This window comes from Caloenas nicobarica, chromosome 5, assembly GCF_036013445.1.
Source record: "Caloenas nicobarica isolate bCalNic1 chromosome 5, bCalNic1.hap1, whole genome shotgun sequence".
In the NCBI taxonomy this organism is placed as follows: Eukaryota; Metazoa; Chordata; class Aves; order Columbiformes; family Columbidae; genus Caloenas; species Caloenas nicobarica.
Window position 1 is genome coordinate 4442877 of NC_088249.1, and position 27227 is coordinate 4470103.

At 58.4% G+C, this 27227-nt stretch overlaps 5 protein-coding genes across 5 annotated transcripts; all 5 read left to right on the forward strand.

Annotated features, from left to right (window-relative positions):
- Positions 1–1554: 1554 nt before the first annotated feature.
- On the forward strand, positions 1555–3279 carry LOC135989893 (inositol 1,4,5-trisphosphate receptor-interacting protein-like 1). Its single transcript, XM_065636979.1, has one exon. The coding sequence runs from the start codon at positions 1555–1557 to the stop codon at positions 3277–3279; it is 1725 nt and encodes a 574-aa protein (XP_065493051.1).
- A 4138-nt stretch (positions 3280–7417) lies between these two features.
- LOC135989774 (inositol 1,4,5-trisphosphate receptor-interacting protein-like 1) lies at positions 7418–9142 on the forward strand. Its single transcript, XM_065636820.1, has one exon. It carries the CDS (start codon positions 7418–7420, stop codon positions 9140–9142), a length of 1725 nt encoding a protein of 574 aa, XP_065492892.1.
- Positions 9143–13280: 4138 nt separating this feature from the next.
- On the forward strand, positions 13281–15005 carry LOC135989793 (inositol 1,4,5-trisphosphate receptor-interacting protein-like 1). Its single transcript, XM_065636854.1, has one exon. It carries the CDS (start codon positions 13281–13283, stop codon positions 15003–15005), a length of 1725 nt encoding a protein of 574 aa, XP_065492926.1.
- A 4354-nt stretch (positions 15006–19359) lies between these two features.
- Positions 19360–20868, forward strand: LOC135989079 (inositol 1,4,5-trisphosphate receptor-interacting protein-like 1). Its single transcript, XM_065635624.1, has one exon. It carries the CDS (start codon positions 19360–19362, stop codon positions 20866–20868), a length of 1509 nt encoding a protein of 502 aa, XP_065491696.1.
- Positions 20869–25223: 4355 nt separating this feature from the next.
- Positions 25224–26732, forward strand: LOC135989916 (inositol 1,4,5-trisphosphate receptor-interacting protein-like 1). The gene has a single exon (XM_065637013.1). It carries the CDS (start codon positions 25224–25226, stop codon positions 26730–26732), a length of 1509 nt encoding a protein of 502 aa, XP_065493085.1.
- Positions 26733–27227: the final 495 nt, after the last annotated feature.

Consider the following 27227-nt stretch of genomic DNA (forward strand, 5'->3'; position numbering starts at 1 on the left):
ATACAAATTACTTAGCACTTTGACTACATAAAAGACAGGCTCGGATATCCGCTGAGGAGATTATTGCCGTGTGACTACAAGGAATCATGAAAATCCACGGTGTGCATGCATACACTCACCAGAAACCAAACTAGACGCCTCTCGCTCAAGGGCACCCAGAAGAAATATTCACTTGCCTGGTTTAGGCAAGGACTCGCTCAAGGGTATATCCAGCAGAGAAAAACAACCGCTCATCCAGGTGAGGAGGTGAGGCGCTCTCAGTCGTGGGAAGTCTCCTTGGACAGCGTCCCAGTCTAAGGGGAGGCCTCCAGTTCACAGAGCCGCTGCTTCGAGAAGGCCACTCCAAGGGGGGCTTTGACAGGGACCCCATTTTATAGCCTCTTCAGATCTGGCTGGGGGCATTACAACATGGTCCAGAAGCTTCTCAGCTTCTCCGGGAACGTGCTTTTGTTGAGGACCCTGTCAACTGACCGAGGGTCCCACCCCTCCTGCCCCCTCAGCCAGGGGGAGGTGAAGTCACCCTGCCCCCAGGTGTGGGGAGGACGTGACTGTCAGCAGCATCCGAGGTGTGTACGTGGACACAGGCACAGTGGGGCACAAAGGGGCACAGTAGGTGCTGAAGAGCCACCAAGCGTCCTACTGAAGGCTCCGGATCCCCTCAGGGGATGTGCAGCTGCCACAAGGAAGCTGTAGACTGCAATGAGGTCAGCCCTCAGCCTTCTCTTCTCCAGGCTGAACAAGCCAAGTGACCTCAGCCACTCCCCAGAAAGAAGTCTTGCCCTCAAGGCCTTGCACCATCCTGGTCGCCCTCCTCTGGACACACTCAGAGTTTGACGTCCTTCTTCTCCTGTGGCGCCCAGAACCGCACACAGTGCTCCAGGTGGGGCCGCACCAGCGCAGTGTGCAGCGGGACAATCTCCTCCCTCGCCCGGCTGGCGATGCCGTGCTTGGTGTGCCCCAGGGCACGCTTGGCCCTTTGGGCTGCCAGGACGCGCTGGTGACTCATCTTCAGGTTCCCACCAACCCAAACCCCCACATCTCTTTCTGTTCGGTTGCTCTCCAGCCTCTCGTAGACTCGATGATCTAAAAGCTCTTTACCAACTGAGATGATTCTACGACCGTGTGATTTATCTTGAAGCCTGTCCGGTGCAGAGTCAGAGGTTGGCCTAGATGGTCCCTGCGCGCACCTTCCAATCCCAGGATGTTCTATGATTATGAGATTGCCATGGGCAGGCAGAGGACAACAAACCCAACGCGAAGCGCCACGCAAGGGCCCGTGAAGAGCATGAACTCTGGCCCAGCCTTCACCGGGACGCCGGGGCAGCTGTGAGTGGGGCGCACGGGCAGGGCTGGCCGGCGGGCGTGCCTGTGACGCGCTCTGGCGCCTGTGACATCAGAAGGGACGAGTCCCCGCGGGGCGGTATACGAGGGGCACCAGCGGCAGCGCTGCCCCAGTTCGGCCTGGGCCAGCGGTGAGTGCGCAGGCGGGGGGAGGCCGGGCTGGACGGGGGCCGGGGCAGAAACGCGGCCCCCGGGGGTGGGTTCTCACCCTGCATGGAGGGCCCGGCCGCTCGCGGGAGCACCTTGGCCAGGGCACGGAGCCGCCGCCGCCGCCGGGGCTGGGGCAGCCCTTGCTGCCTCCCAGCTGCCTCGGCCCCGCTCCTACCTGCCCCTGCTCCCTGCGGCCCCCAGCCCCGCGCCCCTGCCCCGCCAGCCCCCTTCCTCCCACCCAGCCCCACTGAGCCCCTTCTCTCCCTTCTCCTGCAGGCCATGGCTATCATGGAGATTTTCTTCGGGGTTTGGCAAATTCTTACCCTGAACGTGCAGTCGGTCGGCTATGAGCCGGATGAGGAGACGCGCGAGCGCATGGAGCAGCGTGCGGAGATGCTGAGCCGGGAGATGACTCGGCTGTGGCAGGAGGTAGAGGAGATGAGCCAGGAGCAGACAAAGCAGGAGCAGAGCGGCTTTGCCTGGGCATCCCTGCTCCTCTCTGCCTTGCAGCACTGGCAGTGCTGGGCCGTTGCTGGAGTCCTGGTGCTGCTTTTCGGGCTCTGCTGGTGGCTCAGGAAACGGAGCCGTGAGGCAGAGACACAAGAGGAGAGCTCCGACAGGGACGTGGAGGAGGAGGAAGACGAAGAAGGGAATGATGATGCAAATGACCCAGGAAGGTATTTGGAGGATGCCATAGAGAGGCGAGTTCAGAACCGGGACAGACCTTGCAAGGCTGTGAAGAAACTGGTGGGAAAATTCATCGTTCTCTTCAACAAGGTCTTCTTCGATACTTGGTACCCAGTGCTGGAAAAAGCCATTGAGGTGGGCAGCGCCTTCGAAGGTTGGAGTCCCCATGAAGAAGACATCCCCTACTGCCTGCTTGTGCCCCTGAAGCCCCCCCGTGGACACATCTTCCACCTGGAGCCATGCTCCATGTGGCCCGGGAGGAACTTCCGCGTCCGTGTGGAGTTGGTGTGTACCTGTGAGACGGAGCAGCCGGCGCGAGAGACACGTTGCTTCCTCCACGACCCCAAGGAGGAGCAGAGGAGGAATGAGGGCCCCAGCATCCTACGGGACCTCTGCACTGGCTCCTACCTGGATGTGCAGAAAACTGCTGAGTGGTTCCAGAAGATGGTGAGAGGTTTCTGGAAGGATCTGCCTGAGTCAGCCGCGTACCGCCTAATGCCACTGCCCTCCGAGCGCTCCTGCAAATTCCGGGTCCTGCGAGGCTGGGAGAAAAGGTTCTTAATCGAGTTGGTGTTCGGGGTGCGGGAAGGCGACTCTGACATCTTCCTGAGTGGCCAGTACATAGAGGCTGCCTACACCTCAAGGACCTTGTGGCCAGAGACCTACGCTGTGGCAGAGATGAAGTTCTTCCGGCATATCGCCAGCCAGGCACAGCCCGACAGCTTCCACCTCAGATGCCTGCAGCTCTGCGACCGCAACCTGGCGGGCAGAGACTTTTCCGCCTATGCCTTGAAGACAGCTGTGATGCACCTGCTGACCACCAAGCCCCTGTCACACTGGCGCGAGGGTATTTTGTTGGAGCGGCTGGAGGACATCATGGGGTACCTGCAGAGCTGCCTGAAGAAGAGATGCCTGAACCACTTCTTCATCGCCAATGAGAACGTGCCTGAGGAGATCATCTTGCCCCTGGATCTGCGAACGGCTGAACCGCTCAACATCTTCCAGCACCTGGCGCAGAATCCTAACGCCCATGAGAAGGCACGGCTTGAGTTTGAGGAGATGCGGCGTCGGATTCGTGGACTCTTGCTCCACGGACGCTGAAAGAGGTCTCCCTGCACAGAGCTGTGTTTGCGGAGGTCACAGCTGCTGGCAGGCGACGGTGTCTTCCAGGAAGCAAAAAGAGGGGAGAATGCAGGGCACGGAAAGGAAAGGGAACACCCTCTGCAGCAGCCCTCTGCCAGGAATGGCAGCGTTCCCCTCTCGATGGTCTCCCCAGCGCAGCAGCCGGTGATGACAAAGAGCATTTTCACCCTGCTTTCCCCTCTCACTCTCACGGCCACAGTGGCGATTTCTCGTTGGCCCAGATACTCTTGCTGGGAGCTCTGGCGGGGCAGGGACCAAGCGAGAGGCACCGCTCCGTGTGCCTCTGTGTGTCCTCTGGGGCCTGGGGGACACTGTGCCCACCCCAGGCAGTCCCCGGGGAGCTGGTGCCACAGAACCCAGCACGCTGGACACGGGGAACACGCTGATCAGTCGGCAGCGGGAACTGGTGCCGCGCCTTTCCTCCCCAGCAAAAGCACACGCTGGGGAGAGGGACCCGATGCAGCTGAAGAGGCCATCGCGAGGAGGCTTGTGACAGGGACTCTGTCACCGCCCGGACAGCGACCGCACCCCTGACTTTGAGAGGGCCCATTCCTTCCGGGAGCTTTACTTTGTGTAGAGTTGCCAATAAAAGTTGTGTTTGAACAAATGCTGCATCCGTGAGTGTCTGTGCATCACTTTCTCGGGGAACACTGGCACAGGGTGCAGCTTCTCACAGAAGACACCCCTGTAATCCCTGGCAACCGAGACCTTGCCGCACTAAGCCAATACACTGCTGAGCTGCTGCAGAATCAGGGAGCGTTCTGCAGAAGAGCTGAAGTGGTGGGCTCTGATTTCATGATTCGCTTGGCTTTGGCTTCCCAGGTGTTGCGGGTTCATCCCAGCAGGCAGCTTGGCATCACGCAGCTGCTCAAGCCCTTTCCTCCAGTGGCACGGTGGAGAGAATCTGAAGGGTAAAAGTGGGAAAACTTGTGCGTTGAGCTAAGGCAGCTTAGTACGTAAAGCAAGAGCTACATGCCCGGGCAGGGCAAGGTAAAGAATTCATTCACTCTTCCCTGGTCTGCCGGCAGACCTGCCTTTTCAGGAACTGTCCTGCCACCCTGCACCTTGCGTTACCAGGAAACATCCTGGCCTTGCACGGCTCTCCGGTTATTATCATGGAATCACAGAATATCTCGAGTTGGAAGGGACACATAAGGATCACCGGGTCCAACCCCCAGGTCCTTGCAGGACTACCTAACATTAAACCATGTAACTAAGATTGTCCTCCAGACACTCCTTGGACTCGGACAGCCTTGGTGCCGTGTCCTTTCCTTGGGGAGCCAGTTCCAGCGGCCAACCACTCACCCAGGGAAGAACTTCTTTGCAATGTCCCATCTGAATTTCCCCTGTGTTGCGGTTGAGACGGACAAACGACCTAGGCCACGTTCTTCTGAGGCGCAAGTAGATACCATTTATTGCCACAAGTGCACTCTTATACAGTTTTCCCAATTCATGTGTCTTTTTACTGTTGGTTACAAGTTGCAGTAGTAACATCTCGTTGGCTAATTTTGCTGTCATCAATGTTACTCTTTTACCCCCTTCTCTCTCACGGGTACATCCCTTCTTTCTCACGGGTACACCTTAATATCTTCGGATACTCCTTTACTCGGATCTTTCTCACGGGTAAACCTTAATATCTTCAAGGCTGATCTCTGTTCCCATACCCTCTGTCAGGGAATCCACGGACCCACCGGAGTCCCCCACACCCCTGAGGCAGTGTCATGGAGGCACTCCAAATGTCAATTTTATGCAGGCAATAAGTTCCTAAGCAGACTTTGTTCCAGTTGGAATGTGTAGCCAATAAACAGACCAGAAACCGAATCACAGAATCACAGAAATTAAGGGATTGGCAGGGACCTCGAAAGGTCATCTAGTCCAATCCCCGTGCTGGAGCAGGGACACCCAGATGAGGTTACGCAGGAAGGTGTCCAGGCGGGTTGTGAATGTCTCAAGGAGACTCCGCAACCTCCCTGGGCAGCCTGTTCCAGGCTCTGGCACCCTCACTGTGAAGAAGTTTCTTCGCATATTTAAGTGGAACCTCCTGTGTTCCAGTTTGTACCCATTGCCTCTTGTCCTGTCGTTGCTTGTCACTGAGAAGAGCCTGGCTCCATCCTCCTGACGCTCACCCTTTCCATACTGATCACCATGAATGAGCTCACCCCTCAGTCTCCTCTCCTCCAAGCTCAAGAGCCCCAGCTCCCTCAGCCTTTCCTCACACGGGAGATGCTCCACTCCCTTCAGCATCTTTGTGGCTGCGCTGGACTCTCTCCAGCAGTTCCCTGTCCTTCTGGAGCCGAGGGGCCCAGAACTGGACACGATATTCCAGATGCGGTCTCACCAGGGCAGAGTAGAGGGGCAGGAGAACCTCTCTGACCTACTGACCACCCCCCTTCTAATACACCCCAGGTCCCATTGGCCTTCCTGGCCACAAGGGCCCACTGCTGGCTCATGGTCACCCTGCTGTCCCCAGGACCCCCAGGTCCCTTTCCCCTGCGCTGCTCTCCAACAGGCCGTTCCCCAACTTATACTGGAACCTGGGTTTATACAAATTACTTAGCACTTTGACTACATAAAAGACAGGCTCGGATATCCGCTGAGGAGATTATTGGCGTGTGACTACAAGGAATCATGAAAATCCACGGTGTGCATGCATACACTCACCAGAAACCAAACTAGACGCCTCTCGCTCAAGGGCACCCAGAAGAAATATTCACTTGCCTGGTTTAGGCAAGGACTCGCTCAAGGGTATATCCAGCAGAGGAAAACAACCGCTCATCCAGGTGAGGAGGTGAGGCGCTCTCAGTCGTGGGAAGTCTCCTTGGACAGCGTCCCAGTCTAAGGGGAGGCCTCCAGTTCACAGAGCCGCTGCTTCGAGAAGGCCACTCCAAGCGGGGCTTTGACAGGGACCCCATTTTATAGCCTGGTCAGATCTGGCTGGGGGCATTACAACATGGTCCAGAAGCTTCTCAGCTTCTCCGGGAACGTGCTTTTGTTGAGGACCCTGTCAACTGACCGAGGGTCCCACCCCTCCTGCCCCCTCAGCCAGGGGGAGGTGAAGTCACCCTGCCCCCAGGTGTGGGGAGGACGTGACTGTCAGCACCATCCGAGGTGTGTACGTGGACACAGGCACAGTGGGGCACAAAGGGGCACAGCAGGTGCTGAAGAGCCACCAAGCGTCCTACTGAAGGCTCCGGATCCCCTCAGGGGATGTGCAGCTGCCACAAGGAAGCTGTAGACTGCAATGAGGTCAGCCCTCAGCCTTCTCTTCTCCAGGCTGAACAAGCCAAGTGACCTCAGCCACTCCCCAGAAAGAAGTCTTGCCCTCAAGGCCTTGCACCATCCTGGTCGCCCTCCTCTGGACACACTCAGAGTTTGACGTCCTTCTTCTCCTGTGGCGCCCAGAACCGCGCACAGTGCTCCAGGTGGGGCCGCACCAGCGCAGTGTGCAGCGGGACAATCTCCTCCCTCGCCCGGCTGGCGATGCCGTGCTTGGTGTGCCCCAGGGCACGCTTGGCCCTTTGGGCTGCCAGGACGCGCTGGTGACTCATCTTCAGGTTCCCACCAACCCAAACCCCCACATCTCTTTCTGTTCGGCTGCTCTCCAGCCTCTCGTAGACTCGATGATCTAAAAGCTCTTTACCAACTGAGATGATTCTACGACCGTGTGATTTATCTTGAAGCCTGCCCGGTGCAGAGTCAGAGGTTGGCCTAGATGGTCCCTGCGCGCACCTTCCAATCCCAGGATGTTCTATGATTATGAGATTGCCATGGGCAGGCAGAGGACAACAAACCCAACGCGAAGCGCCACGCAAGGGCCCGTGAAGAGCATGAACTCTGGCCCAGCCTTCACCGGGACGCCGGGGCAGCTGTGAGTGGGGCGCACGGGCAGGGCTGGCCGGCGGGCGTGCCTGTGACGCGCTCTGGCGCCTGTGACATCAGAAGGGACGAGTCCCCGCGGGGCGGTATACGAGGGGCACCAGCGGCAGCGCTGCCCCAGTTCGGCCTGGGCCAGCGGTGAGTGCGCAGGCGGGGGGAGGCCGGGCTGGACGGGGGCCGGGGCAGAAACGCGGCCCCCGGGGGTGGGTTCTCACCCTGCATGGAGGGCCCGGCCGCTCGCGGGAGCACCTTGGCCAGGGCACGGAGCCGCCGCCGCCGCCGGGGCTGGGGCAGCCCTTGCTGCCTCCCAGCTGCCTCGGCCCCGCTCCTACCTGCCCCTGCTCCCTGCGGCCCCCAGCCCCGCGCCCCTGCCCCGCCAGCCCCCTTCCTCCCACCCAGCCCCACTGAGCCCCTTCTCTCCCTTCTCCTGCAGGCCATGGCTATCATGGAGATTTTCTTCGGGGTTTGGCAAATTCTTACCCTGAACGTGCAGTCGGTCGGCTATGAGCCGGATGAGGAGACGCGCGAGCGCATGGAGCAGCGTGCGGAGATGCTGAGCCGGGAGATGACTCGGCTGTGGCAGGAGGTAGAGGAGATGAGCCAGGAGAAGACAAAGCAGGAGCAGAGCGGCTTTGCCTGGGCATCCCTGCTCCTCTCTGCCTTGCAGCACTGGCAGTGCTGGGCCGTTGCTGGAGTCCTGGTCCTGCTTTTCGGGCTCTGCTGGTGGCTCAGGAAACGGAGCCGTGAGGCAGAGACACAAGAGGAGAGCTCCGACAGGGACGTGGAGGAGGAGGAAGACGAAGAAGGGAATGATGATGCAAATGACCCAGGAAGGTATTTGGAGGATGCCATAGAGAGGCGAGTTCAGAACCGGGACAGACCTTGCAAGGCTGTGAAGAAACTGGTGGGAAAATTCATCGTTCTCTTCAACAAGGTCTTCTTCGATACTTGGTACCCAGTGCTGGAAAAAGCCATTGAGGTGGGCAGCGCCTTCGAAGGTTGGAGTCCCCATGAAGAAGACATCCCCTACTGCCTGCTTGTGCCCCTGAAGCCCCCCCGTGGACACATCTTCCACCTGGAGCCATGCTCCATGTGGCCCGGGAGGAACTTCCGCGTCCGTGTGGAGTTGGTGTGTACCTGTGAGACGGAGCAGCCGGCGCGAGAGACACGTTGCTTCCTCCACGACCCCAAGGAGGAGCAGAGGAGGAATGAGGGCCCCAGCATCCTACGGGACCTCTGCACTGGCTCCTACCTGGATGTGCAGAAAACTGCTGAGTGGTTCCAGAAGATGGTGAGAGGTTTCTGGAAGGATCTGCCTGAGTCAGCCGCGTACCGCCTAATGCCACTGCCCTCCGAGCGCTCCTGCAAATTCCGGGTCCTGCGAGGCTGGGAGAAAAGGTTCTTAATCGAGTTGGTGTTCGGGGTGCGGGAAGGCGACTCTGACATCTTCCTGAGTGGCCAGTACATAGAGGCTGCCTACACCTCAAGGACCTTGTGGCCAGAGACCTACGCTGTGGCAGAGATGAAGTTCTTCCGGCATATCGCCAGCCAGGCACAGCCCGACAGCTTCCACCTCAGATGCCTGCAGCTCTGCGACCGCAACCTGGCGGGCAGAGACTTTTCCGCCTATGCCTTGAAGACAGCTGTGATGCACCTGCTGACCACCAAGCCCCTGTCACACTGGCGCGAGGGTATTTTGTTGGAGCGGCTGGAGGACATCATGGGGTACCTGCAGAGCTGCCTGAAGAAGAGATGCCTGAACCACTTCTTCATCGCCAATGAGAACGTGCCTGAGGAGATCATCTTGCCCCTGGATCTGCGAACGGCTGAACCGCTCAACATCTTCCAGCACCTGGCGCAGAATCCTAACGCCCATGAGAAGGCACGGCTTGAGTTTGAGGAGATGCGGCGTCGGATTCGTGGACTCTTGCTCCACGGACGCTGAAAGAGGTCTCCCTGCACAGAGCTGTGTTTGCGGAGGTCACAGCTGCTGGCAGGCGACGGTGTCTTCCAGGAAGCAAAAAGAGGGGAGAATGCAGGGCACGGAAAGGGAAGGGAACACCCTCTGCAGCAGCCCTCTGCCAGGAATGGCAGCGTTCCCCTCTCGATGGTCTCCCCAGCGCAGCAGCCGGTGATGACAAAGAGCATTTTCACCCTGCTTTCCCCTCTCACTCTCACGGCCACGGTGGCGATTTCTCGTTGGCCCAGATACTCTTGCTGGGAGCTCTGGCGGGGCAGGGACCAAGCGAGAGGCACCGCTCCGTGTGCCTCTGTGTGTCCTCTGGGGCCTGGGGGACACTGTGCCCACCCCAGGCAGTCCCCGGGGAGCTGGTGCCACAGAACCCAGCACGCTGGACACGGGGAACACGCTGATCAGTCGGCAGCGGGAACTGGTGCCGCGCCTTTCCTCCCCAGCAAAAGCACACGCTGGGGAGAGGGACCCGATGCAGCTGAAGAGGCCATCGCGAGGAGGCTTGTGACAGGGACTCTGTCACCGCCCGGACAGCGACCGCACCCCTGACTTTGAGAGGGCCCATTCCTTCCGGGAGCTTTACTTTGTGTAGAGTTGCCAATAAAAGTTGTGTTTGAACAAATGCTGCATCCGTGAGTGTCTGTGCATCACTTTCTCGGGGAACACTGGCACAGGGTGCAGCTTCTCACAGAAGACACCCCTGTAATCCCTGGGAACCGAGACCTTGCCGCACTAAGCCAATACACTGCTGAGCTGCTGCAGAATCAGGGAGCGTTCTGCAGAAGAGCTGAAGTGGTGGGCTCTGATTTCATGATTCGCTTGGCTTTGGCTTCCCAGGTGTTGCGGGTTCATCCCAGCAGGCAGCTTGGCATCACGCAGCTGCTCAAGCCCTTTCCTCCAGTGGCACGGTGGAGAGAATCTGAAGGGTAAAAGTGGGAAAACTTGTGCGTTGAGCTAAGGCAGCTTAGTACGTAAAGCAAGAGCTACATGCCCGGGCAGGGCAAGGTAAAGAATTCATTCACTCTTCCCTGGTCTGCCGGCAGACCTGCCTTTTCAGGAACTGTCCTGCCACCCTGCACCTTGCGTTACCAGGAAACATCCTGGCCTTGCACGGCTCTCCGGTTATTATCATGGAATCACAGAATATCTCGAGTTGGAAGGGACACATAAGGATCACCGGGTCCAACCCCCAGGTCCTTGCAGGACTACCTAACATTAAACCATGTAACTAAGATTGTCCTCCAGACACTCCTTGGACTCGGACAGCCTTGGTGCCGTGTCCTTTCCTTGGGGAGCCAGTTCCAGCGGCCAACCACTCACCCAGGGAAGAACTTCTTTGCAATGTCCCATCTGAATTTCCCCTGTGTTGCGGTTGAGACGGACAAACGACCTAGGCCACGTTCTTCTGAGGCGCAAGTAGATACCCTTTATTGCCACAAGTGCACTCTTATACAGTTTTCCCAATTCATGTGTCTTTTTACTGTTGGTTACAAGTTGCAGTAGTAACATCTCGTTGGCTAATTTTGCTGTCATCAATGTTACTCTTTTACCCCCTTCTCTCTCACGGGTACATCCCTTCTTTCTCACGGGTACACCTTAATATCTTCGGATACTCCTTTACTCGGATCTTTCTCACGGGTAAACCTTAATATCTTCAAGGCTGATCTCTGTTCCCATACCCTCTGTCAGGGAATCCACGGACCCACCGGAGTCCCCCACACCCCTGAGGCAGTGTCATGGAGGCACTCCAAATGTCAATTTTATGCAGGCAATAAGTTCCTAAGCAGACTTTATTCCAGTTGGAATGTGTAGCCAATAAACAGACCAGAAACCGAATCACAGAATCACAGAAATTAAGGGATTGGCAGGGACCTCGAAAGGTCATCTAGTCCAATCCCCGTGCTGGAGCAGGAACACCCAGATGAGGTTACGCAGGAAGGTGTCCAGGCGGGTTGTGAATGTCTCAAGGAGACTCCGCAACCTCCCTGGGCAGCCTGTTCCAGGCTCTGGCACCCTCACTGTGAAGAAGTTTCTTCGCATATTTAAGTGGAACCTCCTGTGTTCCAGTTTGTACCCATTGCCTCTTGTCCTGTCGTTGCTTGTCACCGAGAAGAGCCTGGCTCCATCCTCCTGACGCTCACCCTTTCCATACTGATCACCATGAATGAGCTCACCCCTCAGTCTCCTCTCCTCCAAGCTCAAGAGCCCCAGCTCCCTCAGCCTTTCCTCACACGGGAGATGCTCCACTCCCTTCAGCATCTTTGTGGCCGCGCTGGACTCTCTCCAGCAGTTCCCTGTCCTTCTGGAGCCGAGGGGCCCAGAACTGGACACGATATTCCAGATGCGGTCTCACCAGGGCAGAGTAGAGGGGCAGGAGAACCTCTCTGACCTACTGACCACCCCCCTTCTAATACACCCCAGGTCCCATTGGCCTTCCTGGCCACAAGGGCCCACTGCTGGCTCATGGTCACCCTGCTGTCCCCAGGACCCCCAGGTCCCTTTCCCCTGCGCTGCTCTCCAACAGGCCGTTCCCCAACTTATACTGGAACCTGGGTTTATACAAATTACTTAGCACTTTGACTACATAAAAGACAGGCTCGGATATCCGCTGAGGAGATTATTGGCGTGTGACTACAAGGAATCATGAAAATCCACGGTGTGCATGCATACACTCACCAGAAACCAAACTAGACGCCTCTCGCTCAAGGGCACCCAGAAGAAATATTCACTTGCCTGGTTTAGGCAAGGACTCGCTCAAGGGTATATCCAGCAGAGAAAAACAACCGCTCATCCAGGTGAGGAGGTGAGGCGCTCTCAGTCGTGGGAAGTCTCCTTGGACAGCGTCCCAGTCTAAGGGGAGGCCTCCAGTTCACAGAGCCGCTGCTTCGAGAAGGCCACTCCAAGCGGGGCTTTGACAGGGACCCCATTTTATAGCCTGGTCAGATCTGGCTGGGGGCATTACAACATGGTCCAGAAGCTTCTCAGCTTCTCCGGGAACGTGCTTTTGTTGAGGACCCTGTCAACTGACCGAGGGTCCCACCCCTCCTGCCCCCTCAGCCAGGGGGAGGTGAAGTCACCCTGCCCACGGGTGTGGGGAGGACGTGACTGTCAGCAGCATCCGAGGTGTGTACGTGGACACAGGCACAGTGGGGCACAAAGGGGCACAGCAGGTGCTGAAGAGCCACCAAGCGTCCTACTGAAGGCTCCGGATCCCCTCAGGGGATGTGCAGCTGCCACAAGGAAGCTGTAGACTGCAATGAGGTCAGCCCTCAGCCTTCTCTTCTCCAGGCTGAACAAGCCAAGTGACCTCAGCCACTCCCCAGAAAGAAGTCTTGCCCTCAAGGCCTTGCACCATCCTGGTCGCCCTCCTCTGGACACACTCAGAGTTTGACGTCCTTCTTCTCCTGTGGCGCCCAGAACCGCACACAGTGCTCCAGGTGGGGCCGCACCAGCGCAGTGTGCAGCGGGACAATCTCCTCCCTCGCCCGGCTGGCGATGCCGTGCTTGGTGTGCCCCAGGGCACGCTTGGCCCTTTGGGCTGCCAGGACGCGCTGGTGACTCATCTTCAGGTTCCCACCAACCCAAACCCCCACATCTCTTTCTGTTCGGCTGCTCTCCAGCCTCTCGTAGACTCGATGATCTAAAAGCTCTTTACCAACTGAGATGATTCTACGACCGTGTGATTTATCTTGAAGCCTGCCCGGTGCAGAGTCAGAGGTTGGCCTAGATGGTCCCTGCGCGCACCTTCCAATCCCAGGATGTTCTATGATTATGAGATTGCCATGGGCAGGCAGAGGACAACAAACCCAACGCGAAGCGCCACGCAAGGGCCCGTGAAGAGCATGAACTCTGGCCCAGCCTTCACCGGGACGCCGGGGCAGCTGTGAGTGGGGCGCACGGGCAGGGCTGGCCGGCGGGCGTGCCTGTGACGCGCTCTGGCGCCTGTGACATCAGAAGGGACGAGTCCCCGCGGGGCGGTATACGAGGGGCACCAGCGGCAGCGCTGCCCCAGTTCGGCCTGGGCCAGCGGTGAGTGCGCAGGCGGGGGGAGGCCGGGCTGGACGGGGGCCGGGGCAGAAACGCGGCCCCCGGGGGTGGGTTCTCACCCTGCATGGAGGGCCCGGCCGCTCGCGGGAGCACCTTGGCCAGGGCACGGAGCCGCCGCCGCCGCCGGGGCTGGGGCAGCCCTTGCTGCCTCCCAGCTGCCTCGGCCCCGCTCCTACCTGCCCCTGCTCCCTGCGGCCCCCAGCCCCGCGCCCCTGCCCCGCCAGCCCCCTTCCTCCCACCCAGCCCCACTGAGCCCCTTCTCTCCCTTCTCCTGCAGGCCATGGCTATCATGGAGATTTTCTTCGGGGTTTGGCAAATTCTTACCCTGAACGTGCAGTCGGTCGGCTATGAGCCGGATGAGGAGACGCGCGAGCGCATGGAGCAGCGTGCGGAGATGCTGAGCCGGGAGATGACTCGGCTGTGGCAGGAGGTAGAGGAGATGAGCCAGGAGAAGACAAAGCAGGAGCAGAGCGGCTTTGCCTGGGCATCCCTGCTCCTCTCTGCCTTGCAGCACTGGCAGTGCTGGGCCGTTGCTGGAGTCCTGGTCCTGCTTTTCGGGCTCTGCTGGTGGCTCAGGAAACGGAGCCGTGAGGCAGAGACACAAGAGGAGAGCTCCGACAGGGACGTGGAGGAGGAGGAAGACGAAGAAGGGAATGATGATGCAAATGACCCAGGAAGGTATTTGGAGGATGCCATAGAGAGGCGAGTTCAGAACCGGGACAGACCTTGCAAGGCTGTGAAGAAACTGGTGGGAAAATTCATCGTTCTCTTCAACAAGGTCTTCTTCGATACTTGGTACCCAGTGCTGGAAAAAGCCATTGAGGTGGGCAGCGCCTTCGAAGGTTGGAGTCCCCATGAAGAAGACATCCCCTACTGCCTGCTTGTGCCCCTGAAGCCCCCCCGTGGACACATCTTCCACCTGGAGCCATGCTCCATGTGGCCCGGGAGGAACTTCCGCGTCCGTGTGGAGTTGGTGTGTACCTGTGAGACGGAGCAGCCGGCGCGAGAGACACGTTGCTTCCTCCACGACCCCAAGGAGGAGCAGAGGAGGAATGAGGGCCCCAGCATCCTACGGGACCTCTGCACTGGCTCCTACCTGGATGTGCAGAAAACTGCTGAGTGGTTCCAGAAGATGGTGAGAGGTTTCTGGAAGGATCTGCCTGAGTCAGCCGCGTACCGCCTAATGCCACTGCCCTCCGAGCGCTCCTGCAAATTCCGGGTCCTGCGAGGCTGGGAGAAAAGGTTCTTAATCGAGTTGGTGTTCGGGGTGCGGGAAGGCGACTCTGACATCTTCCTGAGTGGCCAGTACATAGAGGCTGCCTACACCTCAAGGACCTTGTGGCCAGAGACCTACGCTGTGGCAGAGATGAAGTTCTTCCGGCATATCGCCAGCCAGGCACAGCCCGACAGCTTCCACCTCAGATGCCTGCAGCTCTGCGACCGCAACCTGGCGGGCAGAGACTTTTCCGCCTATGCCTTGAAGACAGCTGTGATGCACCTGCTGACCACCAAGCCCCTGTCACACTGGCGCGAGGGTATTTTGTTGGAGCGGCTGGAGGACATCATGGGGTACCTGCAGAGCTGCCTGAAGAAGAGATGCCTGAACCACTTCTTCATCGCCAATGAGAACGTGCCTGAGGAGATCATCTTGCCCCTGGATCTGCGAACGGCTGAACCGCTCAACATCTTCCAGCACCTGGCGCAGAATCCTAACGCCCATGAGAAGGCACGGCTTGAGTTTGAGGAGATGCGGCGTCGGATTCGTGGACTCTTGCTCCACGGACGCTGAAAGAGGTCTCCCTGCACAGAGCTGTGTTTGCGGAGGTCACAGCTGCTGGCAGGCGACGGTGTCTTCCAGGAAGCAAAAAGAGGGGAGAATGCAGGGCACGGAAAGGGAAGGGAACACCCTCTGCAGCAGCCCTCTGCCAGGAATGGCAGCGTTCCCCTCTCGATGGTCTCCCCAGCGCAGCAGCCGGTGATGACAAAGAGCATTTTCACCCTGCTTTCCCCTCTCACTCTCACGGCCACGGTGGCGATTTCTCGTTGGCCCAGATACTCTTGCTGGGAGCTCTGGCGGGGCAGGGACCAAGCGAGAGGCACCGCTCCGTGTGCCTCTGTGTGTCCTCTGGGGCCTGGGGGACACTGTGCCCACCCCAGGCAGTCCCCGGGGAGCTGGTGCCACAGAACCCAGCACGCTGGACACGGGGAACACGCTGATCAGTCGGCAGCGGGAACTGGTGCCGCGCCTTTCCTCCCCAGCAAAAGCACACGCTGGGGAGAGGGACCCGATGCAGCTGAAGAGGCCATCGCGAGGAGGCTTGTGACAGGGACTCTGTCACCGCCCGGACAGCGACCGCACCCCTGACTTTGAGAGGGCCCATTCCTTCCGGGAGCTTTACTTTGTGTAGAGTTGCCAATAAAAGTTGTGTTTGAACAAATGCTGCATCCGTGAGTGTCTGTGCATCACTTTCTCGGGGAACACTGGCACAGGGTGCAGCTTCTCACAGAAGACACCCCTGTAATCCCTGGGAACCGAGACCTTGCCGCACTAAGCCAATACACTGCTGAGCTGCTGCAGAATCAGGGAGCGTTCTGCAGAAGAGCTGAAGTGGTGGGCTCTGATTTCATGATTCGCTTGGCTTTGGCTTCCCAGGTGTTGCGGGTTCATCCCAGCAGGCAGCTTGGCATCACGCAGCTGCTCAAGCCCTTTCCTCCAGTGGCACGGTGGAGAGAATCTGAAGGGTAAAAGTGGGAAAACTTGTGCGTTGAGCTAAGGCAGCTTAGTACGTAAAGCAAGAGCTACATGCCCGGGCAGGGCAAGGTAAAGAATTCATTCACTCTTCCCTGGTCTGCCGGCAGACCTGCCTTTTCAGGAACTGTCCTGCCACCCTGCACCTTGCGTTACCAGGAAACATCCTGGCCTTGCACGGCTCTCCGGTTATTATCATGGAATCACAGAATATCTCGAGTTGGAAGGGACACATAAGGATCACCGGGTCCAACCCCCAGGTCCTTGCAGGACTACCTAACATTAAACCATGTAACTAAGATTGTCCTCCAGACACTCCTTGGACTCGGACAGCCTTGGTGCCGTGTCCTTTCCTTGGGGAGCCAGTTCCAGCGGCCAACCACTCACCCAGGGAAGAACTTCTTTGCAATGTCCCATCTGAATTTCCCCTGTGTTGCGGTTGAGACGGACAAACGACCTAGGCCACGTTCTTCTGAGGCGCAAGTAGATACCCTTTATTGCCACAAGTGCACTCTTATACAGTTTTCCCAATTCATGTGTCTTTTTACTGTTGGTTACAAGTTGCAGTAGTAACATCTCGTTGGCTAATTTTGCTGTCATCAATGTTACTCTTTTACCCCCTTCTCTCTCACGGGTACATCCCTTCTTTCTCACGGGTACACCTTAATATCTTCGGATACTCCTTTACTCGGATCTTTCTCACGGGTAAACCTTAATATCTTCAAGGCTGATCTCTGTTCCCATACCCTCTGTCAGGGAATCCACGGACCCACCGGAGTCCCCCACACCCCTGAGGCAGTGTCATGGAGGCACTCCAAATGTCAATTTTATGCAGGCAATAAGTTCCTAAGCAGACTTTATTCCAGTTGGAATGTGTAGCCAATAAACAGACCAGAAACCGAATCACAGAATCACAGAAATTAAGGGATTGGCAGGGACCTCGAAAGGTCATCTAGTCCAATCCCCGTGCTGGAGCAGGAACACCCAGATGAGGTTACGCAGGAAGGTGTCCAGGCGGGTTGTGAATGTCTCAAGGAGACTCCGCAACCTCCCTGGGCAGCCTGTTCCAGGCTCTGGCACCCTCACTGTGAAGAAGTTTCTTCGCATATTTAAGTGGAACCTCCTGTGTTCCAGTTTGTACCCATTGCCTCTTGTCCTGTCGTTGCTTGTCACCGAGAAGAGCCTGGCTCCATCCTCCTGACGCTCACCCTTTCCATACTGATCACCATGAATGAGCTCACCCCTCAGTCTCCTCTCCTCCAAGCTCAAGAGCCCCAGCTCCCTCAGCCTTTCCTCACACGGGAGATGCTCCACTCCCTTCAGCATCTTTGTGGCCGCGCTGGACTCTCTCCAGCAGTTCCCTGTCCTTCTGGAGCCGAGGGGCCCAGAACTGGACACGATATTCCAGATGCGGTCTCACCAGGGCAGAGTAGAGGGGCAGGAGAACCTCTCTGACCTACTGACCACCCCCCTTCTAATACACCCCAGGTCCCATTGGCCTTCCTGGCCACAAGGGCCCACTGCTGGCTCATGGTCACCCTGCTGTCCCCAGGACCCCCAGGTCCCTTTCCCCTGCGCTGCTCTCCAACAGGCCGTTCCCCAACTTATACTGGAACCTGGGTTTATACAAATTACTTAGCACTTTGACTACATAAAAGACAGGCTCGGATATCCGCTGAGGAGATTATTGGCGTGTGACTACAAGGAATCATGAAAATCCACGGTGTGCATGCATACACTCACCAGAAACCAAACTAGACGCCTCTCGCTCAAGGGCACCCAGAAGAAATATTCACTTGCCTGGTTTAGGCAAGGACTCGCTCAAGGGTATATCCAGCAGAGAAAAACAACCGCTCATCCAGGTGAGGAGGTGAGGCGCTCTCAGTCGTGGGAAGTCTCCTTGGACAGCGTCCCAGTCTAAGGGGAGGCCTCCAGTTCACAGAGCCGCTGCTTCGAGAAGGCCACTCCAAGCGGGGCTTTGACAGGGACCCCATTTTATAGCCTGGTCAGATCTGGCTGGGGGCATTACAACATGGTCCAGAAGCTTCTCAGCTTCTCCGGGAACGTGCTTTTGTTGAGGACCCTGTCAACTGACCGAGGGTCCCACCCCTCCTGCCCCCTCAGCCAGGGGGAGGTGAAGTCACCCTGCCCACGGGTGTGGGGAGGACGTGACTGTCAGCAGCATCCGAGGTGTGTACGTGGACACAGGCACAGTGGGGCACAAAGGGGCACAGCAGGTGCTGAAGAGCCACCAAGCGTCCTACTGAAGGCTCCGGATCCCCTCAGGGGATGTGCAGCTGCCACAAGGAAGCTGTAGACTGCAATGAGGTCAGCCCTCAGCCTTCTCTTCTCCAGGCTGAACAAGCCAAGTGACCTCAGCCACTCCCCAGAAAGAAGTCTTGCCCTCAAGGCCTTGCACCATCCTGGTCGCCCTCCTCTGGACACACTCAGAGTTTGACGTCCTTCTTCTCCTGTGGCGCCCAGAACCGCACACAGTGCTCCAGGTGGGGCCGCACCAGCGCAGTGTGCAGCGGGACAATCTCCTCCCTCGCCCGGCTGGCGATGCCGTGCTTGGTGTGCCCCAGGGCACGCTTGGCCCTTTGGGCTGCCAGGACGCGCTGGTGACTCATCTTCAGGTTCCCACCAACCCAAACCCCCACATCTCTTTCTGTTCGGTTGCTCTCCAGCCTCTCGTAGACTCGATGATCTAAAAGCTCTTTACCAACTGAGATGATTCTACGACCGTGTGATTTATCTTGAAGCCTGCCCGGTGCAGAGTCAGAGGTTGGCCTAGATGGTCCCTGCGCGCACCTTCCAATCCCAGGATGTTCTATGATTATGAGATTGCCATGGGCAGGCAGAGGACAACAAACCCAACGCGAAGCGCCACGCAAGGGCCCGTGAAGAGCATGAACTCTGGCCCAGCCTTCACCGGGACGCCGGGGCAGCTGTGAGTGGGGCGCACGGGCAGGGCTGGCCGGCGGGCGTGCCTGTGACGCGCTCTGGCGCCTGTGACATCAGAAGGGACGAGTCCCCGCGGGGCGGTATACGAGGGGCACCAGCGGCAGCGCTGCCCCAGTTCGGCCTGGGCCAGCGGTGAGTGCGCAGGCGGGGGGAGGCCGGGCTGGACGGGGGCCGGGGCAGAAACGCGGCCCCCGGGGGTGGGTTCTCACCCTGCATGGAGGGCCCGGCCGCTCGCGGGAGCACCTTGGCCAGGGCACGGAGCCGCCGCCGCCGCCGGGGCTGGGGCAGCCCTTGCTGCCTCCCAGCTGCCTCGGCCCCGCTCCTACCTGCCCCTGCTCCCTGCGGCCCCCAGCCCCGCGCCCCTGCCCCGCCAGCCCCCTTCCTCCCACCCAGCCCCACTGAGCCCCTTCTCTCCCTTCTCCTGCAGGCCATGGCTATCATGGAGATTTTCTTCGGGGTTTGGCAAATTCTTACCCTGAACGTGCAGTCGGTCGGCTATGAGCCGGATGAGGAGACGCGCGAGCGCATGGAGCAGCGTGCGGAGATGCTGAGCCGGGAGATGACTCGGCTGTGGCAGGAGGTAGAGGAGATGAGCCAGGCGCAGACAAAGCAGGAGCAGAGCGGCTTTGCCTGGGCATCCCTGCTCCTCTCTGCCTTGCAGCACTGGCAGTGCTGGGCCGTTGCTGGAGTCCTGGTGCTGCTTTTCGGGCTCTGCTGGTGGCTCAGGAAACGGAGCCGTGAGGCAGAGACACAAGAGGAGAGCTCCGACAGGGACGTGGAGGAGGAGGAAGACGAAGAAGGGAATGATGATGCAAATGACCCAGGAAGGTATTTGGAGGATGCCATAGAGAGGCGAGTTCAGAACCGGGACAGACCTTGCAAGGCTGTGAAGAAACTGGTGGGAAAATTCATCGTTCTCTTCAACAAGGTCTTCTTCGATACTTGGTACCCAGTGCTGGAAAAAGCCATTGAGGTGGGCAGCGCCTTCGAAGGTTGGAGTCCCCATGAAGAAGACATCCCCTACTGCCTGCTTGTGCCCCTGAAGCCCCCCCGTGGACACATCTTCCACCTGGAGCCATGCTCCATGTGGCCCGGGAGGAACTTCCGCGTCCGTGTGGAGTTGGTGTGTACCTGTGAGACGGAGCAGCCGGCGCGAGAGACACGTTGCTTCCTCCACGACCCCAAGGAGGAGCAGAGGAGGAATGAGGGCCCCAGCATCCTACGGGACCTCTGCACTGGCTCCTACCTGGATGTGCAGAAAACTGCTGAGTGGTTCCAGAAGATGGTGAGAGGTTTCTGGAAGGATCTGCCTGAGTCAGCCGCGTACCGCCTAATGCCACTGCCCTCCGAGCGCTCCTGCAAATTCCGGGTCCTGCGAGGCTGGGAGAAAAGGTTCTTAATCGAGTTGGTGTTCGGGGTGCGGGAAGGCGACTCTGACATCTTCCTGAGTGGCCAGTACATAGAGGCTGCCTACACCTCAAGGACCTTGTGGCCAGAGACCTACGCTGTGGCAGAGATGAAGTTCTTCCGGCATATCGCCAGCCAGGCACAGCCCGACAGCTTCCACCTCAGATGCCTGCAGCTCTGCGACCGCAACCTGGCGGGCAGAGACTTTTCCGCCTATGCCTTGAAGACAGCTGTGATGCACCTGCTGACCACCAAGCCCCTGTCACACTGGCGCGAGGGTATTTTGTTGGAGCGGCTGGAGGACATCATGGGGTACCTGCAGAGCTGCCTGAAGAAGAGATGCCTGAACCACTTCTTCATCGCCAATGAGAACGTGCCTGAGGAGATCATCTTGCCCCTGGATCTGCGAACGGCTGAACCGCTCAACATCTTCCAGCACCTGGCGCAGAATCCTAACGCCCATGAGAAGGCACGGCTTGAGTTTGAGGAGATGCGGCGTCGGATTCGTGGACTCTTGCTCCACGGACGCTGAAAGAGGTCTCCCTGCACAGAGCTGTGTTTGCGGAGGTCACAGCTGCTGGCAGGCGACGGTGTCTTCCAGGAAGCAAAAAGAGGGGAGAATGCAGGGCACGGAAAGGGAAGGGAACACCCTCTGCAGCAGCCCTCTGCCAGGAATGGCAGCGTTCCCCTCTCGATGGTCTCCCCAGCGCAGCAGCCGGTGATGACAAAGAGCATTTTCACCCTGCTTTCCCCTCTCACTCTCACGGCCACGGTGGCGAATTTCTCGTTGGCCCAGATACTCTTGCTGGGAGCTCTGGCGGGGCAGGGACCAAGCGAGAGGCACCGCTCCGTGTGCCTCTGTGTGTCCTCTGGGGCCTGGGGGACACTGTGCCCACCCCAGACAGTCCCCGGGGAGCTGGTGCCACAGAACCCAGCACGCTGGACACGGGGAACACGCTGATCAGTCGGCAGCGGGAACTGGTGCCGCGCCTTTCCTCCCCAGCAAAAGCACACGCTGGGGAGAGGGACCCGATGCAGCTGAAGAGGCCATCGCGAGGAGGCTTGTGACAGGGACTCTGTTACCGCCCGGACAGCGACCGCACCCCTGACTTTGAGAGGGCCCATTCCTTCCGGGAGCTTTACTTTGTGTAGAGTTGCCAATAAAAGTTGTGTTTGAACAAATGCTGCATCCGTGAGTGTCTGTGCATCACTTTCTCGGGGAACACTGGCACAGGGTGCAGCTTCTCACAGAAGACACCCCTGTAATCCCTGGCAACCGAGACCTTGCCGCACTAAGCCAATACACTGCTGAGCTGCTGCAGAATCAGGGAGCGTTCTGCAGAAGAGCTGAAGTGGTGGGCTCTGATTTCATGATTCGCTTGGCTTTGGCTTCCCAGGTGTTGCGGGTTCATCCCAGCAGGCAGCTTGGCATCACGCAGCTGCTCAAGCCCTTTCCTCCAGTGGCACGGTGGAGAGAATCTGAAGGGTAAAAGTGGGAAAACTTGTGCGTTGAGCTAAGGCAGCTTAGTACGTAAAGCAAGAGCTACATGCCCGGGCAGGGCAAGGTAAAGAATTCATTCACTCTTCCCTGGTCTGCCGGCAGACCTGCCTTTTCAGGAACTGTCCTGCCACCCTGCACCTTGCGTTACCAGGAAACATCCTGGCCTTGCACGGCTCTCCGGTTATTATCATGGAATCACAGAATATCTCGAGTTGGAAGGGACACATAAGGATCACCGGGTCCAACCCCCAGGTCCTTGCAGGACTACCTAACATTAAACCATGTAACTAAGATTGTCCTCCAGACACTCCTTGGACTCGGACAGCCTTGGTGCCGTGTCCTTTCCTTGGGGAGCCAGTTCCAGCGGCCAACCACTCACCCAGGGAAGAACTTCTTTGCAATGTCCCATCTGAATTTCCCCTGTGTTGCGGTTGAGACGGACAAACGACCTAGGCCACGTTCTTCTGAGGCGCAAGTAGATACCATTTATTGCCACAAGTGCACTCTTATACAGTTTTCCCAATTCATGTGTCTTTTTACTGTTGGTTACAAGTTGCAGTAGTAACATCTCGTTGGCTAATTTTGCTGTCATCAATGTTACTCTTTTACCCCCTTCTCTCTCACGGGTACATCCCTTCTTTCTCACGGGTACACCTTAATATCTTCGGATACTCCTTTACTCGGATCTTTCTCACGGGTAAACCTTAATATCTTCAAGGCTGATCTCTGTTCCCATACCCTCTGTCAGGGAATCCACGGACCCACCGGAGTCCCCCACACCCCTGAGGCAGTGTCATGGAGGCACTCCAAATGTCAATTTTATGCAGGCAATAAGTTCCTAAGCAGACTTTGTTCCAGTTGGAATGTGTAGCCAATAAACAGACCAGAAACCGAATCACAGAATCACAGAAATTAAGGGATTGGCAGGGACCTCGAAAGGTCATCTAGTCCAATCCCCGTGCTGGAGCAGGGACACCCAGATGAGGTTACGCAGGAAGGTGTCCAGGCGGGTTGTGAATGTCTCAAGGAGACTCCGCAACCTCCCTGGGCAGCCTGTTCCAGGCTCTGGCACCCTCACTGTGAAGAAGTTTCTTCGCATATTTAAGTGGAACCTCCTGTGTTCCAGTTTGTACCCATTGCCTCTTGTCCTGTCGTTGCTTGTCACCGAGAAGAGCCTGGCTCCATCCTCCTGACACTCACCCTTTCCATACTGATCACCATGAATGAGCTCACCCCTCAGTCTCCTCTCCTCCAAGCTCAAGAGCCCCAGCTCCCTCAGCCTTTCCTCACACGGGAGATGCTCCACTCCCTTCAGCATCTTTGTGGCTGCGCTGGACTCTCTCCAGCAGTTCCCTGTCCTTCTGGAGCCGAGGGGCCCAGAACTGGACACGATATTCCAGATGCGGTCTCACCAGGGCAGAGTAGAGGGGCAGGAGAACCTCTCTGACCTACTGACCACCCCCCTTCTAATACACCCCAGGTCCCATTGGCCTTCCTGGCCACAAGGGCCCACTGCTGGCTCATGGTCACCCTGCTGTCCCCAGGACCCCCAGGTCCCTTTCCCCTGCGCTGCTCTCCAACAGGCCGTTCCCCAACTTATACTGGAACCTGGGTTTATACAAATTACTTAGCACTTTGACTACATAAAAGACAGGCTCGGATATCCGCTGAGGAGATTATTGGCGTGTGACTACAAGGAATCATGAAAATCCACGGTGTGCATGCATACACTCACCAGAAACCAAACTAGACGCCTCTCGCTCAAGGGCACCCAGAAGAAATATTCACTTGCCTGGTTTAGGCAAGGACTCGCTCAAGGGTATATCCAGCAGAGAAAAACAACCGCTCATCCAGGTGAGGAGGTGAGGCGCTCTCAGTCGTGGGAAGTCTCCTTGGACAGCGTCCCAGTCTAAGGGGAGGCCTCCAGTTCACAGAGCCGCTGCTTCGAGAAGGCCACTCCAAGGGGGGCTTTGACAGGGACCCCATTTTATAGCCTGGTCAGATCTGGCTGGGGGCATTACAACATGGTCCAGAAGCTTCTCAGCTTCTCCGGGAACGTGCTTTTGTTGAGGACCCTGTCAACTGACCGAGGGTCCCACCCCTCCTGCCCCCTCAGCCAGGGGGAGGTGAAGTCACCCTGCCCCCAGGTGTGGGGAGGACGTGACTGTCAGCACCATCCGAGGTGTGTACGTGGACACAGGCACAGTGGGGCACAAAGGGGCACAGTAGGTGCTGAAGAGCCACCAAGCGTCCTACTGAAGGCTCCGGATCCCCTCAGGGGATGTGCAGCTGCCACAAGGAAGCTGTAGACTGCAATGAGGTCAGCCCTCAGCCTTCTCTTCTCCAGGCTGAACAAGCCAAGTGACCTCAGCCACTCCCCAGAAAGAAGTCTTGCCCTCAAGGCCTTGCACCATCCTGGTCGCCCTCCTCTGGACACACTCAGAGTTTGACGTCCTTCTTCTCCTGTGGCGCCCAGAACCGCGCACAGTGCTCCAGGTGGGGCCGCACCAGCGCAGTGTGCAGCGGGACAATCTCCTCCCTCGCCCGGCTGGCGATGCCGTGCTTGGTGTGCCCCAGGGCACGCTTGGCCCTTTGGGCTGCCAGGACGCGCTGGTGACTCACCTTCAGGTTCCCACCAACCCAAACCCCCACATCTCTTTCTGTTCAGCTGCTCTCCAGCCTCTCGTAGACTCGATGATCTAAAAGCTCTTTACCAACTGAGATGATTCTACGACCGTGTGATTTATCTTGAAGCCTGCCCGGTGCAGAGTCAGAGGTTGGCCTAGATGGTCCCTGTGCGCACCTTCCAATCCCAGGATGTTCTATGATTATGAGATTGCCATGGGCAGGCAGAGGACAACAAACCCAACGCGAAGCGCCACGCAAGGGCCCGTGAAGAGCATGAACTCTGGCCCAGCCTTCACCGGGACGCCGGGGCAGCTGTGAGTGGGGCGCACGGGCAGGGCTGGCCGGCGGGCGTGCCTGTGACGCGCTCTGGCGCCTGTGACATCAGAAGGGACGAGTCCCCGCGGGGCGGTATACGAGGGGCACCAGCGGCAGCGCTGCCCCAGTTCGGCCTGGGCCAGCGGTGAGTGCGCAGGCGGGGGGAGGCCGGGCTGGACGGGGGCCGGGGCAGAAACGCGGCCCCCAGGGGTGGGTTCTCACCCTGCATGGAGGGCCCGGCCGCTCGCGGGAGCACCTTGGCCAGGGCACGGAGCCGCCGCCGCCGCCGGGGCTGGGGCAGCCCTTGCTGCCTCCCAGCTGCCTCGGCCCCGCTCCTACCTGCCCCTGCTCCCTGCGGCCCCCAGCCCCGCGCCCCTGCCCCGCCAGCCCCCTTCCTCCCACCCAGCCCCACTGAGCCCCTTCTCTCCCTTCTCCTGCAGGCCATGGCTATCATGGAGATTTTCTTCGGGGTTTGGCAAATTCTTACCCTGAACGTGCAGTCGGTCGGCTATGAGCCGGATGAGGAGACGCGCGAGCGCATGGAGCAGCGTGCGGAGATGCTGAGCCGGGAGATGACTCGGCTGTGGCAGGAGGTAGAGGAGATGAGCCAGGAGCAGACAAAGCAGGAGCAGAGCGGCTTTGCCTGGGCATCCCTGCTCCTCTCTGCCTTGCAGCACTGGCAGTGCTGGGCCGTTGCTGGAGTCCTGGTCCTGCTTTTCGGGCTCTGCTGGTGGCTCAGGAAACGGAGCCGTGAGGCAGAGACACAAGAGGAGAGCTCCGACAGGGACGTGGAGGAGGAGGAAGACGAAGAAGGGAATGATGATGCAAATGACCCAGGAAGGTATTTGGAGGATGCCATAGAGAGGCGAGTTCAGAACCGGGACAGACCTTGCAAGGCTGTGAAGAAACTGGTGGGAAAATTCATCGTTCTCTTCAACAAGGTCTTCTTCGATACTTGGTACCCAGTGCTGGAAAAAGCCATTGAGGTGGGCAGCGCCTTCGAAGGTTGGAGTCCCCATGAAGAAGACATCCCCTACTGCCTGCTTGTGCCCCTGAAGCCCCCCCGTGGACACATCTTCCACCTGGAGCCATGCTCCATGTGGCCCGGGAGGAACTTCCGCGTCCGTGTGGAGTTGGTGTGTACCTGTGAGACGGAGCAGCCGGCGCGAGAGACACGTTGCTTCCTCCACGACCCCAAGGAGGAGCAGAGGAGGAATGAGGGCCCCAGCATCCTACGGGACCTCTGCACTGGCTCCTACCTGGATGTGCAGAAAACTGCTGAGTGGTTCCAGAAGATGGTGAGAGGTTTCTGGAAGGATCTGCCTGAGTCAGCCGCGTACCGCCTAATGCCACTGCCCTCCGAGCGCTCCTGCAAATTCCGGGTCCTGCGAGGCTGGGAGAAAAGGTTCTTAATCGAGTTGGTGTTCGGGGTGCGGGAAGGCGACTCTGACATCTTCCTGAGTGGCCAGTACATAGAGGCTGCCTACACCTCAAGGACCTTGTGGCCAGAGACCTACGCTGTGGCAGAGATGAAGTTCTTCCGGCATATCGCCAGCCAGGCACAGCCCGACAGCTTCCACCTCAGATGCCTGCAGCTCTGCGACCGCAACCTGGCGGGCAGAGACTTTTCCGCCTATGCCTTGAAGACAGCTGTGATGCACCTGCTGACCACCAAGCCCCTGTCACACTGGCGCGAGGGTATTTTGTTGGAGCGGCTGGAGGACATCATGGGGTACCTGCAGAGCTGCCTGAAGAAGAGATGCCTGAACCACTTCTTCATCGCCAATGAGAACGTGCCTGAGGAGATCATCTTGCCCCTGGATCTGCGAACGGCTGAACCGCTCAACATCTTCCAGCACCTGGCGCAGAATCCTAACGCCCATGAGAAGGCACGGCTTGAGTTTGAGGAGATGCGGCGTCGGATTCGTGGACTCTTGCTCCACGGACGCTGAAAGAGGTCTCCCTGCACAGAGCTGTGTTTGCGGAGGTCACAGCTGCTGGCAGGCGACGGTGTCTTCCAGGAAGCAAAAAGAGGGGAGAATGCAGGGCACGGAAAGGGAAGGGAACACCCTCTGCAGCAGCCCTCTGCCAGGAATGGCAGCGTTCCCCTCTCGATGGTCTCCCCAGCGCAGCAGCCGGTGATGACAAAGAGCATTTTCACCCTGCTTTCCCCTCTCACTCTCACGGCCACGGTGGCGAATTTCTCGTTGGCCCAGATACTCTTGCTGGGAGCTCTGGCGGGGCAGGGACCAAGCGAGAGGCACCGCTCCGTGTGCCTCTGTGTGTCCTCTGGGGCCTGGGGGACACTGTGCCCACCCCAGACAGTCCCCGGGGAGCTGGTGCCACAGAACCCAGCACGCTGGACACGGGGAACACGCTGATCAGTCGGCAGCGGGAACTGGTGCCGCGCCTTTCCTCCCCAGCAAAAGCACACGCTGGGGAGAGGG

Excerpts from the sequence above, each read along its gene's own strand:
- LOC135989916 (XM_065637013.1), top strand. The coding sequence starts at position 25,224 with ATGGCTATCATGGAGATTTTCTTCGGGGTTTGGCAAATTCTTACCCTG.
- LOC135989793 (XM_065636854.1), top strand. The coding sequence starts at position 13,281 with ATGGAGGGCCCGGCCGCTCGCGGGAGCACCTTGGCCAGGGCACGGAGC.
- LOC135989774 (XM_065636820.1), top strand. The coding sequence starts at position 7,418 with ATGGAGGGCCCGGCCGCTCGCGGGAGCACCTTGGCCAGGGCACGGAGC.
- LOC135989893 (XM_065636979.1), top strand. The coding sequence starts at position 1,555 with ATGGAGGGCCCGGCCGCTCGCGGGAGCACCTTGGCCAGGGCACGGAGC.
- LOC135989079 (XM_065635624.1), top strand. The coding sequence starts at position 19,360 with ATGGCTATCATGGAGATTTTCTTCGGGGTTTGGCAAATTCTTACCCTG.